Source organism: Etheostoma cragini, chromosome 10, assembly GCF_013103735.1.
Source record: "Etheostoma cragini isolate CJK2018 chromosome 10, CSU_Ecrag_1.0, whole genome shotgun sequence".
In the NCBI taxonomy this organism is placed as follows: domain Eukaryota; kingdom Metazoa; phylum Chordata; class Actinopteri; order Perciformes; family Percidae; genus Etheostoma; species Etheostoma cragini.
Window position 1 is genome coordinate 16,442,788 of NC_048416.1, and position 15,702 is coordinate 16,458,489.

At 41.1% G+C, this 15,702-nt stretch overlaps 1 protein-coding gene and 1 long non-coding RNA gene across 4 annotated transcripts in view; one reads left to right on the forward strand and one right to left on the reverse strand.

Annotated features, from left to right (window-relative positions):
* LOC117951186 overlaps positions 1 to 6,697 on the forward strand; it is a 22,798-nt gene extending 16,101 nt beyond the window's left edge. The window contains exon 3 of the long non-coding RNA XR_004658085.1: positions 6,628 to 6,697. This is a non-coding gene — a long non-coding RNA (uncharacterized LOC117951186). The remainder of the gene's footprint in view (positions 1 to 6,627) is intronic.
* slc43a1a (solute carrier family 43 member 1a) overlaps positions 1 to 15,702 on the reverse strand; it is a 24,742-nt gene that overhangs the window by 5,228 nt on the left and 3,812 nt on the right. For all 3 annotated transcript variants that reach the window (XM_034882763.1, XM_034882761.1, XM_034882762.1), the window contains exons 2-10: positions 14,683 to 14,846; positions 12,661 to 12,850; positions 11,778 to 11,833; positions 10,867 to 10,943; positions 3,050 to 3,142; positions 1,052 to 1,185; positions 796 to 923; positions 209 to 355; positions 47 to 82 (exon numbers count right to left, since the gene is read on the reverse strand). In XM_034882763.1, the coding sequence (XP_034738654.1) occupies positions 47 to 82; positions 209 to 355; positions 796 to 923; positions 1,052 to 1,185; positions 3,050 to 3,142; positions 10,867 to 10,943; positions 11,778 to 11,833; positions 12,661 to 12,850; positions 14,683 to 14,836 (1,015 nt within the window). In that variant the 5' untranslated portion in view covers positions 14,837 to 14,846. The remainder of the gene's footprint in view (positions 1 to 46; positions 83 to 208; positions 356 to 795; positions 924 to 1,051; positions 1,186 to 3,049; positions 3,143 to 10,866; positions 10,944 to 11,777; positions 11,834 to 12,660; positions 12,851 to 14,682; positions 14,847 to 15,702) is intronic.

The window sequence follows — 15,702 nt, forward strand, 5'->3', positions numbered from 1 at the left end:
AAGTTAAATGACGTTTACAAATTTAAAGCTGTATTACACTACTCACCTTTCATCTCCGTCTCAAGCACCAGCTGCTCAGATACTGAAATATAAAATCAAAGACCCACTGTGTTAGTCACTTTTAAATGGTAAAATGATAACGTACAATACATTAAATAGAAAACAGTAACTGTTTTGGTGGGAATGAGGTTGAGGGTTTGACACTCACGATGCACTTCACCGTGGATAACCATAAACTCCAGCATCTTGTTCATCGCCCCCATGAAGAAGATGATCCTCAACTGGGTCATCCCCATTGTAACCAGACTCCACAGGAAGATGGGGGAGAACACAGACCGACGAAAGGGAGTAGCATCTGAGACAGGAGGAGACAGTTTGTTTTATCCAATGTCAGTGAATGTATTTTTTTTATATTCCTATGAGAGGAGCTAAAGGCAGGTGATTTCTTTCTTATTCGATCTTCAGAGTAAGCATTGCAAGACATTCAGTCTGCCAGTCTTTCAGCAAAGCAGTTATCTCATAAATAAAGGCTTCTTTCCAATCTGGGGGACGCAACCTACCAAGGAGAACCATTTAAAGCTATCCTGTTAATCATCTTGGAAAATATTTCTAAGGTCTCACAAGATGATTAACAGACAAGCTAATTTCTGCTAAACTCCCTGGTTTCTTGTAAATGACTAATTCTATGTCTTCACATTCGTAATGTTCATTCATAAGTGGACAATACTGGGAGGCACTGGTATAAAGTAAATGGCTTGAGAGTTACAATGCCTGCGTGTGTGTTTGTTGACTTACTGGGAGCAGCGTCAGAATTACTAGAAAGGTTCTCTGTTGAGTGTCGAATGTCTCCATTTTTCTGGCTAAGTCCTTTAGCAACAGCTTTCTGGTCAGATGAAGGCGGCTCTTGCAGCGTGAGTATCTTACTGTTATAGATAATCACACACACATACGCACATTAAGGTTGGAGAGAAAGAGCGTTGTTCTGATAATATTTTTATGCTTTGGTATCTCTGGGAAAGAGATGAAGTAACCGACCGGCAGACACACTGACCTGTAGTCTACCTCGTCAGGTGTTGGAAAGCCTTCTGCAGGCCAGTTGAGAAAACAATTTAAAAAGACAGAGGCAGCAAGACCTGCCCACACCCACATGATCACATGGAAGGACACACCTGCATCGTAGATCAGCTGGGAAGAAGAGAAATGGGGAGGAAAAGGGTTGTTTTTACCTATCTTGCTTTAAAATGGTAGCCATTGAGTTTTTTGGGCCAATGGGGGCAACAGAACATGCTGTAAACACACCACTGGCATAGTCTCACAGAGTAAAGTTCTAGTGTCTAACTGCGTGTCAATCCCTGCTCATGCACATGCATTTATTCTCCCTCGTGAGGGGAGGGGCTTAGGAGAGTGTTTTGGCTTTAGCAGGAAGGAGGGGAGGGACTGAGAAGTTGTGGATGTTCAAATTCTTTGGCTAAATCCTGGATCTTCACAATCCTACCTACAGCACCTTTAATATAAAACTATTAATTTGAGCAGTTGTAAAGTTCCTCAAATTCAAAGTGATTAAAACACATTGTTTTCTCATATCCTGTGGCTTCACTGAAAATCTATCACTTGATCCTGCTGCTTGGGATGTCAACAAAAGACCTCATTAAAAGAATTATATGATATGTTTGTCTAAAAAAACAGGCGGAATTTCAATTTCCCTGGTGGAAGTTGCTGAGGTAGTCAAAACAACTCCACAGTGGCAAAGTCCCAATGATGAGATTTGTCCAGAAATGCTGAAGGTTCTGGGTGTGGAGGAGCTGTCTTGGTTGACACGCCTCTTCAACATTGCGTGGAGGTCTGGAATGGTGCCTAAGGAGTGGCAGACAGGGGTGGTGGTTCCCCTCTTCAAAACGAGAGGGTGTGTGCCAATTTTCAGGGCCTCTTCTCCACCTCCCTGGTAAAAGTCTACTTCAAGGTGCTGAAAAGGAGAGTTTGGACGATAGTCAAACCTCGGGTTGAAGAGGAACAGTGCAGATTTCGTCCTGGATGTGGAACAACGGACCAGATCTTCACTCTCGCAAGGATCCCGGAGGGAGCCTGGGAATCTGCCCAACCGGTCTACATGTGGTTTGTGGAACTGTAGAAGGTGTATGACCGGGTCCCCCGGGAGATACTGTGAGAAGTGCTGCGGGAGTATGGGGTGAGGGGGTCCCTTCTCAGGGCCATCCAATCTCTGTATGACCAAAGCGAGAGCTGTGTCCAGGTTCTCTGCAGTAAATCGGACTTGTTTCAGGTGAAGTTTGGCCTCAGGCCAGGGCTGCGCTTTGTCACCAATCCTGTTTGTAATATTCATGGACAGGATATTGAGGCGTAGTAGGGGTGGGGAGGGGTTGCAGTTTGGTGGGCTGGGGATCTTGTCGCTGCTTTTTGAGGATGATGTGGTCTTGATGTCATCATCGGCCTGAGACCTTCAGCACTCACTAGATCGGTTCGCGGCCGAGCTTGAAGCTGCTGGGATGAGGATCAACACCTCTAATCTGAGGCCATGGTTCACAGCAGGAAACCGATTGAGTGCCTTCTTCAGGTAGAGAATGAGTCCTTACCCCAAGTGAAGGACTTCAAATAACTTGGGGTCTTGTATGCGAATGAGGAAACAATGGAGCCGGAGATTGATCAGAGAATTTACGCGTATGACATGCATTTAATTTATCGCACCGTTATGACAAAAGAGAGCTGAGCCAGAAGGCAAAGATCTCGATCTACTGGTCAGTTTTCGTTCCTATCCTCACCTATGGTTATGAAGGTTGGGTCATGACCGAAAGAACGAGATCGAACAAGACCCAGGAGACCCAGGCACCCCCTGGGTGCCTCCCAAGGGAGGTGTTCCAGACCCGTCCAGCTGGGGGAAGGCCTGAAATGCTCTCTAATTTTACCAACAACATTGTTTATATTCTGAAAGCACCATATTGCAGTACAAAGACTATACATTTATGTGCTTTATTTGGGAAAACCATGATGAATGTGTTAATATTAGTGTCCATTTCTTTTAACATTTGTAATTTACCTTGACTCCAGGGAAGGTGACAGCAGAGGAAGCATACGAGCCAATCATCAGAGACATAACGGTGGAGCTCAGAGCACCAAACATGTTGGGGAGCTGCAGGGACAGAGGAGTAGATGTCAGTTAATACACTAATATAACATGTTAACCTAGGCCTCAACACATTACACCTTTATGTGAACTCTATGGCCTGTCCAGAGTCAAAACTCTGGTTTACTCAAGATGCAGTATATTATTTTGACCAGCAGAGGGCAGAGAGCAGCTGTGTGTCAGCACAATGAACCAGACTGTGAACTGGTCCTGTCTCTAGAGTTTGCACACAGTCACACTTTCCTCTCCCCACAGAGCAGACTCGTTAGAAAAATATTAATTTCCATGTCATGAGGACACAAGAAACAAAGTCTTGACCCAGTTTGTGTCCTAACCGCATAGTACAAAGACAGACTAAGCTATACGTTGACAGCCGTACATCATCTTTATTCCTGCTAATCAACAAATTCTTTGATTTAGGATTAAAAACTGTGGAAGAAGATCTATAGGCAGCTCTCGATGGACTTCAGAGGACCCAGCGTAGGGGCATTCTTGACACATGGCAAAGGGAACAATGTTGGTGCACCAGGCACTAACACATCATATATTAGGTTGACCTATTTCCAATAGTAAGAAGCTTAGCGAACATAACAATGACCTATTGTGCTGCCAGCACACTCGTTTGATTAGGGTTTTAAATGAATCCATTACGATTATCAAATCACATGTGTGGGATTTTAGGTGTGTTGCATGACAAGCTACCTATTCTCTCTCAACACTTACCACGGTTTTCAAACTCAGCGTCACTTAATCTCCCCACTGGTTCAGATTTCACAGTGAAATGGTAGTGTCCCTTTTATTCTTCCCACAATGCGCATTTTCCTCATTCATCTGAGCCTCTGGTCTGAGATTGGACCAAATGACATCAATTCAGAGTTGGGAAATTGGCAACATGCTGACAATGATACATTCTTTTTACTTTTAACATGTAACGAAAACAATGAACCAACTAATTCCGACATTCATTCTTTTAAGATTGCTTTCTTGGATAGACTGATAGGCTGACAGTAAATATTCAGACAGAAAACATGTGGAAAGAGATGTATAGCTGCAGTTATTGTATATAGTATATGCATCAAGGTTAAGATGCATGACAAATTTAGAAATGTATGAGTTTAATGCCAATGTTCTATGATAGAAAGGAGATAAATGAAGGCTGGAGAGATGAATGGTGGAAGGATGCAGGATAATCCCAATTACAATTAAATCACAAAGACTACAAACCTTGCTGAGATGCACTGTTAATGCAAAATGTGAAGATGAGGTTTGCAAAACGTGTTAATTCTAACAATATTTCAGTGTCCATTTAGGCTCTTTAAAAATTACATTAACTAATGTCTGGCCTCTTGATGGCAGCACAACCAGCTGCAAATACAACCTGGACATATTATCAAATTACAAAGTTGATAAAAGATGTTTGCAAACAGTTGCTTATTTACACATCAAGCAGATATGGACATTCCTTTGGAGAAGTAGTTGGGGCCACCTGATTAATATAAGTCCATTATTTAACGTTTGGTCTTCACCAACTGCTGAGGGAAATACCTGGCTCTTAGGCTGCTAAATGCTCTACTATGATCAACAGCTAGCTGCGTACTTTGCTGTTTGGTGCTGTAGGTAGAATACAGTTAGATTTCAGGAGTTTTTTTGTGAAAAATGTGAGAGTGAATTAAACCAGTAAACTTGGGGGCCAGGAAACCAAAGTAACAAAATTAAAATAAAGTCTTGTAGAGTTAAGTGGAACTGCAGAGTTAAGCAATAATACATTTTGGGATTGTAACTACAAGTAACCCCTTTCACATACAAGTGGTCATTTGATCTATTGTTAATATGAAAAAATATTGATTCGATTTAATATAGCTGGCTGGAAATCAGGCTGTGGTGAGAAGTTAGCGGCTGAACTACATGTTTAGCAGGTAAGCAGGATATTCGAGATAGAGCCTGACTGTCTGAGCGAGACGAGAAAAACATACCGAAGAACACCAGTGCTCATTCAGCGCTTCTGAGAATCGAAATACTTCGCGGCCCAACTGTGGCCATGAGCTCTACGGTGCTGGACTTTCTGGCTGCGGAGGAATGTAAGCCAGAGAGCCATCTGAGCACACAGGGGTGTTTGCATCTATAAGCAAAGATGTTCCAGCCATGTGAGATGTCTGCTAACTGATGTTTGCTTCTAGAAGTGTACTCATCTTTCTAAGAAATGTGTGTGAGGCAGAAAGAAAAGACAGAGTGTGAAATGTGTGCATGCCTGTGTTAATGTGCATGTGTCAGCAGCAGACGCTGTTGTTCTGGCAGTTCTCATAAAATACATGTTTCTATCTGGGCCTTGCAGCACATTTCCTGCATTCTAACACTAATGACAAAAACATGTGACTGTATGAAGGCAACAAAAGGGTCAACTGATGTCAGGAAGTCACAGACAAATGGAGCTTTGGCCGTTCGCTTGTCACAACTTATGAGTTCAGGCTCTACACCTGCTGTGCTCACACACAAGTCTTTGGCACAGAGTTCAATTAAGACCTTAATCGCTGAGAGAACGGGCCAAATAGTAGCTTAATGAGGATTGAAATTTTGATGCAGCTCTGAACATGTAGAAAGAAAATGCGGGACGAGAATGTGGAATAAATGGGAACAGGAGAAGGAGAAAGGAGAGCTGCGTGTAAAATAAGCAATGATAGGATTGACAATAAAGAGAGTTAGTGGGAGGAAAGGTTTTTGTTTTCAGTTTGACTGATCTCCCCAAGCCACAGCTGCAACCCCTCTCTCTCTGCGGAGATCCCAGCAGGAAACACTAAACCACAGCTGATTAGCGCCGGCTTCTTCTCTCCACCTCAGTTCCCTGCTGCCCTTTCTCAATGTTCATGGATCAAACCCTTATCCCTCACAGCGTTGGCACAGTCCAGCTGCACTAGACTTACTGTATATAACACAAAAAAGTAGTCTAATGTAAAGACGTTGATCAAACTGCCCCTCAAAGTCAGACCCTCACTTTTGTGATTTCTTGGTATTTTACCCAAAGCATCTTTCTAAGAGTCATCCCCAATTTCCTGTAGTGGCCTCTCTTTGCTAGGTGAGACCAGAGTTAACACGTGGAAGCAGCGTCAAACAGCCAAGCACACTTTTAACACTATCGTGTGATCGGACAGGCCCCAATGCTGCTGAAGGTCTATTCTACATCTATTACAATAAGTGCAAGAAGAATGTCCTCATTCCTTCACTGCCAATGTGACACACAAGCTTACAGTCATAGGAAATAATCATTAATGCTAGTTAAGTTTGAGGAAACCAGGACACCCTGCAGGTATTTGCTTCTGTAAACCAGAGGGTTGTGTTCACATACTGTAGGTTATTTACAGTAAACTAAAATACTGGTGTGGTGCAAGACTTGGACATGTTCATTTTCATTCTTAAAATTGTACTGTATTATTATACATTAAGAAACAGGATGCAGCCACATTGAGCTACAGGGCAAAACACAAACCTTCCTCAAGTTTAAGGCACAATGAGTAGGATTTTTCCTAAAAAATAAATGTATAGACTCAAAAATAATCCCCTTCAAACATCACTCATGACCATAGACTGTAAAAATATTGGACGTTGCAGCTGTGACCTAACCCATTGGTTTGTGGACTGCTGTTTTATAGTCACAAGTTTTACAATATGGCCATCTTGTTTTTTTAAAACCAGAAGTGACAAATTTTAGATAAGAGGGTAAAGCTAATGTTTTCAACGATGCTGCGCTAAGCTTAACGCTAAAGAAGGAAAGTTGCAAATTTTCTGGTTGCGTTTTGCCGTTGGGTAAACATGGCACAGGCGCCATTCATCTGCATGTACAGCAGTACACAAAACATCGGCAAACTTTACCTTAAGTTACCGGCTAACACTAGCTAGGTATCTTATTTGGCTAGGTGCTACCACATGCTAAACAAGACATTTTAGGTGGCCAAACTGTTCCAATCAACTTTGGAAAAGTGAAAACACACAGTGAGAGGATCAAGGTTTAAGATGAAAACATGGAGAGCCCCCAAAAACAAGTTCACAGCTATTTTATTTTTTAATGTATCATTGCTAAGCCTCAGTCCTGATTGACAGGTTGGCGTTTAGCCCTGTCCCAAAGCATCTTCTAGCTTATTGTCTATTTTAAACTAAATGGGACCATAATTTACTAATTGAACATTATGCTTTAATGAAGAAGACTTTGAACTAGCGATTGAGACCATAAACTAATTTTGAAAACTTTTATAGAGGTAATAAATCATGTGAGAAGAAGGGTCCTTTTCTCATAGACATACATGCAAGACGACTTCTTTTTGCAACCAGCGGTGTAACCCCCTGCACTAGAAGTGTGTTCCGGTATCTGTATCTGCCAAGACCTTACCCTGTATTTTAGTATTTTGCTTTGTTTCTGGGCAACAACCCAAAAACGTAGCAACCATGTGCCATATCATTGGCAAGGATCCAAGGGGATGCTACAAAAGCTGGAGGGCACAGCACTGAAAAAAACGCAAGTGTAGAGATACAAAGCTTGTTCCAACACAAGGGTGAATCTGGGATTGGCTTTCACCTGCTAGCAAACACCTTTAGCATCGTTAAGTCGGGGAGGAGGTGTCAATTTAAGACATTGTGTTAACAGACCGCAAATGACAAATCCACGCAATCTTCAAAATGTTATTTTGCCCAGAAAATATATTGTTCAGGTGAACTGTTAGACTGGTGCTAAGTGACTTGATCATTTAAAACTTCCCTCGCTGCTCCTTGAATTAAAACCCTTATTCTGTTGTCTTTGCTGTTATTTATTGGGCCCTTTTGAGGAACTTATATTTCTTTGTCACTTTTATGTTTTTGTTTGCAGCATGACTTGATGTATTATTACTATACACATGGTAAATGTGCACAAAACATGCGTGTAAATAGTTTCTGTAGGGCAAAGACGAGTTAAGTACACTGATCAAGGTCATAGTGGTAGATTATATCTTCAGTAAAACATTCCTTTTAAACTTTACATGGTACCATGATTTCCACCACACCAGATAATGTTACATATAAAGTGTAATTGTATGTTATACATTTCTAAACGTAATTGTATCTAATCTCATGACCGACTCTCTATATAAGGGAGTTAAGTATGTCTCTCATTACATCTGACTATAAAAGGACAAGTAGTCTTCACTAGGAAACTAGGACAACAGAGATTTTGTCTTGTTTTAAGCTAGAGCACATGATTTAAATCGTGATGGGATGAGTGTGTGTGTGTGTGTGTGTCTGTCCTTGTGCTCTGCTGTCATTGGCTCTTCAGAACAACCACAACAACAACAACAACAACAACAACAACAGTGTGGAGGTCAGTCAAAGAGGACTCTGTGTTGTTACTCAAGTGTGTGTTTGTGTGTCTGTGTGTGTGTGTGTGTGTGTGTGTGTGTGTGTGTGCGTGTGCGTGTGTGTTATTAGAAAACCCATACTTCTGAATGTTTTTTAATGGAACATTGAACTAATCTTTCAATTCTTCTTTTGATAAATTGATTTACTCCATCACAGTTTCCTAGTGCTCAGTGTTAAATGTTATGTCCAACCAACAGTCCAAATCACAAAGATCTTCAATTAACTACTGTTAAGGACAAAGAAAATCTGCTTAAAACTTAACTTAAAAGTTCTTAAAATACATCAAATATTAGTTTTTTTATAATGATAATAACATGATTGATAAAAGGAAAATATCAAAATAGTTTCTAGATAATTGTCTCTTGATCACCTTGCCTAATCATTGCAGCTCTTTTAGATGTATTGTGCATCATTTTAAACAAATTTCCTCCAAAAATCCAGCTTAACATACAGTATTTGGCACATTTGGAATCTCTACAAGAATTTGAGATACATTTGGGTTTAAACAACGTGTGGTTGCACATCATGAGCCTGTAATGACTGACCACCAATAGGACGCTGCTTGTTAAAGAGAGATATACAGGTGCAGTTGACTATAAAAGGGCAGAATATCCATTTAATTTGAGAAAGAGACAGGTGTCTTCACTTATCTTTTCTACAGACAGGCTGAAGTCACCATACAGGAGGAAGGTCATAGGAGAGAATTGTCTGTCCATACTTAGCTTCATTATCTCAACATCTGTTTCATGTTTGTCTCCCTGTGTGTACATAACCATGCCCACACATGTACATTCACGGGTGCACAGTCACGCAGAGTTGAAAAGGTTGTACATTGATCTTCTCCAGACTGCTGGGCAGAACAGAAACAGGAGAGAGATGGGAGGAAAAGAACACAGAAAAAAGGAAGGTAGTGGGAGGGACCAGAAGAGACAAGGGAAAGGGTGGCTATAAATGTGTGTGGTCAACTACAGGCTGTTATTGGTGGAAACATAAATGGGAGAAGTCATGTGTAGCTCTGACTGAAACACTGTTAACAAACACTCACACACATATCTGAATGCTTGCCATGACACTGGAGTCAGCAACAACATTAAAACACACTTGATAATGTTAGTACCAGCTGACACATTACACACAAACACATGCCTGACGTGAATGGAAACAAAACCAGTTCCCAATAACAGCACACACTATTTCCTCAGCTGAGACTAATAGAGGCCACTGAGACTCTCAGCTTCCAAAACTGCTCTGCTCATTTGTTCCAGGAACGCAACCTTACATTACAACTTTCTCAGAATATAAGTTATGTAACCACTGATAGTAACCATAGATACTTTCAGAGCTGTAATGTTGGGCTCACCTGTTGCACGGTGCTGTCAGAAAGAAAAAATATGAATTTTGGTGCCAAATCATGAGGAATACCCTTAAACATTATCCTTGTCGTCTTATTGACAACATAATGCTGATTTAAGAGATAAGCTTGTTTCTCTGACTTGTATGTTCATCAACTCAAACATTGACAGAAGGAGGAAGAGAGATACATTTATCTGTTTCCTTCCTATTTTCCTCTGGTTGAGAATTTGACAAAACAAGATTTGTGCTTTTTGGTTTCACCGTAAACATTTGGCCCTGTTCAAATTAAAGACTACATTTTATTATGGCTGTCCTTTGACAGTTTTAAATACACTATAAATATAAAACCCGCTGTCAACATGTTTTTGGGAGGTGGTCTGGGACACACATATAGTACATAGTGTCAAAGCAAAGGCAGCCTCAGAAGCATTGAATCCGTCTAATCCAACATGTAGTTTGCACAACAAAGCTCCTAAACACAGTCCATTCAACAGGCCAGTTGTCATTTTCTATTTCTCCCTCTATCTCATTAATTTCTTTCTCTAGAGGTCAGGACCGGTCTTAGGTACAGAAGTTAATATCAAACACAATAGCCATCAAAATGCGGTGTCGCTGAGCCTGTGGACACAAACTCATCCACCAAAACAATGAGAACAGGCACAGAAAAGAGTGGTCTACTCTCCAAACCACGTATACCAAATCAGTTAACTATGATAACCAACAAAGACAAAGAGGATACCACGCTGTTGTAAATCAGAAGCATGGCGACCTTGGATCTGATTTAACATATCAGCTGTTTGACCGTCTGAAAGTTTACTCTATGCAGCCTCTGCAATACACTAATGCGGTATATAATGGTTGTGCTACTGATTATCAATTATCACAACATTTCCCAGGTGATATCATGTCTCATGTGTATACATCAATATTATATTTATTTATATTTTCCTCTATTAATCAGTTAGTCTTTACTGTTTCCTGTCAGTTGTGTGTCTCACCGTGAGTGAGGTAAAGGTCAAGCAGATGCCTCCAAAGCCATTCATGGAGAGAGCCAAGAAAATGAGCGCTGACAGAGCTGGAGAGAAAAACAGAGATAGAGCCAAAATCAAAATTTTACTTTTTTCCATGACTGCACTCAAAGATGAGGCGAGAAGCTAATTGTTATAAAAAGGGTAAAACTAAACATTTTAGTGCAGTTACCCCACTTCTGACATCCAAAAAGTGTTATTGGGAATTCATCTTTTTTTAATTTACTCTCTGTTTAGTTGTTATTTTTCTAATTTTTTTTATCTTCTTTTTAGCGGGTTTGCTTGCTCTGTTATCTTGTCTGTTGTCATTTGTAAGTATAAAGGAAGGGGGGGATGTCAGACGCTACTTGATGATCCAACTGGCAGTTTGTTTGAAGAAGATTTTTAGGTAGCACACAGCATTTCCTGGTGTGTATTTATTAATGGGTTTTAAAAATGTGTCTTTCTATTGCAGCCGGAGGCAATGAGTATAGTTACATGGACAGTTATAATTTGTGGATTTCTTGGATTCTGCCTATTTTTACATCTTTGCACACCTCTCCAACTGCACCTGGTGTAAGTGTTGTTGTGTTGAAAAGTATAATATTGTGTAACATGGAGAACACATGTATTGTCCAGTGAAAGGATACTTTTACTGCTTTTAAACTCTCCAAACAGCACAATATGTAATACATGCTATTACGATGTTGTAAAAGACCATAATATAGCTTACAAGGTTCTATCACTGATACTGTATGTATATTTATTTATTTATTTATTGATATGCCCTTATATTTATGAAATGTATCATTGTACCTATGAAGACATAAATGGCGCCACTTACAGTAATACAGTTTTATGTACATAAAAGTTTTAGTGTATGCGCTTGTCTTTGTACTCACCATGAGGGTTGTAGGCAGACAAAGCCATTACAACACAGGACATACCAAAACACGAACTGTAACAAAAGAACCGGGATGTTTTCAATTCTTGCATCCTATATCTTAGTATACTGAAAGTCACATTTCATTAGTGTTTGTAGGAACAATGCAACACGTAGAGAATCTCCCATGATAAAAATGTCAGGATAACTAACTGGTCACGCAGTTATTCATGTGCCACTTCATTCATTGGAAGTGTAATTTACATGAGATCAGATACAGCAAATGTGAATATACCAGCATATGTTACACAACATTTTCATACTTGAATAAGATTCCAGAATACCATTCACAAAACCGCAGATTAGTTGTTGGTTATCTGTCAAACACTGAAACTGTCAGTGGTTTAACAGCTTGCAGCTGCAGATAAGCTTCTCAGTTTTCATCAGTTTTCATCTCATTATCCCAGTGTCTGGCTACTCACTTTCACACACACGCACGCACGCACGCGCACACACACACACACACACACACACACACACACACACACACACAAACACGCACACGCTCTACTACTCTACTGCCCCACCAACACTTGAGTCACATACTGTCAATCCCCTTTGGGAATGTGAACTGTCGGTCGTTTTTACTACAACCTCAGTAGTAGTTGAGGAATTGACTTTTGCTTCAGATTCACCTCACCATCGTAACATTTATAAAAGAAAGTGAAGTAGTCAAACCTCCAATTGACAGCGTTAAGAAGTTTTCATAAAGCAAATCTGCTTTAAGAGATTAATGTCTTTGTGAATTATGCTGAACATAAAAAAAAGACACTCCAACATGTCAACCCCCAGCAGATCCCTTTAATGATGTGAAATGTCTGTGACCATTTTAGAACTGTTACCTGCCCACCAGGCGAATGAGGCGTGGTCCAAACCTGTCCATCAGAATTCCAAGTGGCAGGGTGGTGGCACTGAGTAAAAAGGACCCAATGGTGAAGCCCAGATTCAGCATCTCCTCCTGGTCCACGCAGCTGAGCCAGTCCTCACACTCATTGGAGTAGTTACTCAGTGGCACAATCAAGGATTCATTCACTGTGTAAAGGGTTGATAAGAGAGGTTAGTGGTCAGTATTTGAACAGAGAAAGACCAATTAAAATTAAGATGTCTCAGTAACTACAATATTCCAATCATACAACAAAATAACAAATTAGACAATAAACCAAATTGATGACAATACCAGAAGCCCATCATACACATCTCTCCCCAGCAGAAAGCTCCTTAGGAGCCCTCCAGAAAGCTCAGGTACTTTCCCCATTTTCTAGTTTAGACAACCAATCGGGCAAACATCTTTTTAAAGGCTGCCACCCTAGCCATCTAACAAGTCCTGGACTGATGACACCCCTTCATTCCTCCATCGTCCTCCCAAAATAATATGTCATGCTATCATTAAACTAGTCTGGACCCAGCTTCTCATTTACTTTACCATCCCATATGGGTCTGACCCATCTCCCAGAACAAACAATCTTGGGCTGATTCAAACCTGGGCCCCTGCAATCCAACAGAATTGATCATGTGTCCTAAAGATCCTAGTTAAATTCCTGCAGCCTCATGTATAAAAGATTGTTCAGCTTTTGTCAACGTGAAATTGAGCGCACATGAACGAGAGGCCGACCCCGCCTTGCCTCCTACCATAAATTAATATGGACATGACTTTAAATGTGCCCCGACGTCATTCTTTGTCCATTCACTACCGGTTATCCCGCTGCAGATGGAAAAAAAACTTCTTGTGACGTTAAAGGTGCTGATCGCTGAGGTGGAGGCAAGAAAAAAAAAGGTCTGTATGGAGGTTTGTCATCTCGGATAAGCAGTAAAAGAAAATGCAGAGAGTGGCAAGTGAAAAATGGAAAAGAAGGGTAACTAATTGAAAAAAGGGTAACTAATCATTCGTTACCCTTCTTAAAAAGCATAACTAATCATTCGTTACTATTTCAAAAACAGCAACTAATCCTTAACTACACTTTTTTGTGTAGCTTATTTTAAAGTGTTACTGTGGAAACGTTATATTGTAATGTTTACTGATTTTCTGCACTTTTTAGTTAGATTAAACGTCTCAAAACTACTCAACAGTTTGTGTGACGGCCCGCACATTCTCATGTGAAGTTCATTTTTTACTTATCACAAAGTGTTCGTGAAAACCAGCAAACAAGCGCAAGTTTTCCGTCTGTACGCAACGTTTATACATGAGGCCCCTGGACCTTTTCACAGGATCATTAGGACATGAAGTGATTGGCCGTCTTCTGTCTTACATTTCCACCAATTTGGTGTGTCTTTGTCTTTTTGAGGGCTGTCCAGGCTTCATCCCCCAGGTTCTTCATAAGCATAGAATAATAGCCAGAAGCTGCTGATTTTACCCACAGACTGTAAAAATAATGGACAAAGCTTCCGGGCCTGAAAAGTGAAGCCAATGCGGAAGTGCCTAAAACCTGCATTCTATCTCATTTACAGCAGGGGGCGATTCCACTGGTTGCAAAAGGAGGTGGTTTCTATAGAAGTCAACAAGAAAATGTCTTCTACAGTGTTCTGCCAACCAAGCTAGCTAGTTACAGCTGGTGTCAGCTGGTAACTTAAGGAAAAGTTTGCTGATTTTCTGTACTGTCGTACCTGCAGATAAATGGCGGCGGCATCCAGGGGTTTACCTGGCGATGAATTGCTGGATTCCCCCTAAGTTCCCCCAACTTCCCCCCTTTAGCACTGAGCGCAGCCCATTGTAACCGTAAACAACACTGGCTTCATCCTCCCCAGCTCCCCCCTCCAAAAAAAAAGATGGCCCAGATTGCCAAACTCGAGACTTCAAAACGACAGTCCATAAACCAATGGGTGACGTCACGGGTACTATGTGCACTATTTTTAGTCTAGGATTTTACCTGAGCACAAGTGGGAGTAGAAGCCTTCCCTTTTCAGCATGATGAGCAGGGAGCCCCATCCCAGCAGCACAGCCGAACACAGCAGGTTTTCAATCACCGCCGTCACCGCCATCCACCAGCGTCTCCTGTAGGCCTGTAGGAGAGAGGGCCCCATCGCTGCTGGTCTGTGATGGAGGGGGGGCAAGGAGAGAGGTGAGATTCTAATGTTTTTCGAACTAGCATTCTGAAATGTGAGGCCATGTTAATGGCAGCAGTACAAGCATATACTGTAGAATAGACCACAACCTCATACCACAGCATGTTTAATAACCCAATAGCTTAAGTCTTCTACTATCGTAGAAGAGTAAAAAATCCAGCAAATATTCACATTTTTAGAAGCTGAAATCTAAATTTAGTTGTGTGGAAATTTCCCAGGGATTTATAACCCCCCCAGAAGTCCCTGATCAGAGGTTAGTACTTTCTGAAAGTACAGGAACCTTTGGGGTCGGGGTTTGCAGGTATGATAATTGCTGGCTGGTAAAAAACACACAGCACGGCTGCTTCAACTCGCCATATGCTTCAGAGACCTAATGGAGGCCCTCAGGACGGGACATTTTTCTGTCTTGGTTTGCCTAATGAGTGCCCATGTGCCCAGTCATTGTTTTGTAAATCCCAGATGGGTACCTGTCACCTTGCACTGCCTTGTCCTTAGAAATCCTCCCACAGTGCTGCCAACAGAGCAGCTATTTCCCATTTGACAGGAGGAATGCTGAGCTCTTGATGTTTCTGATATTGTTTTGGAAATAGGGATAGCATCTTAAAAGGGTGACATTTCAATCTGAAAGTTTCATTCTGGGAGTCTTTTAATCACATGTAATCACAGTTTAGCTTTAGGGGTTTATCTCACTAATTAATAGCTCAAAAAGTTAGTGAGTGAGTTATGTAAACAATGACAGAACTCAGAAACTGATGTTGTGACTGACCAAATAATAGAGGTCAGGTTAGTCATGAGTCATGACCACCTGGAAAGTACACACACAC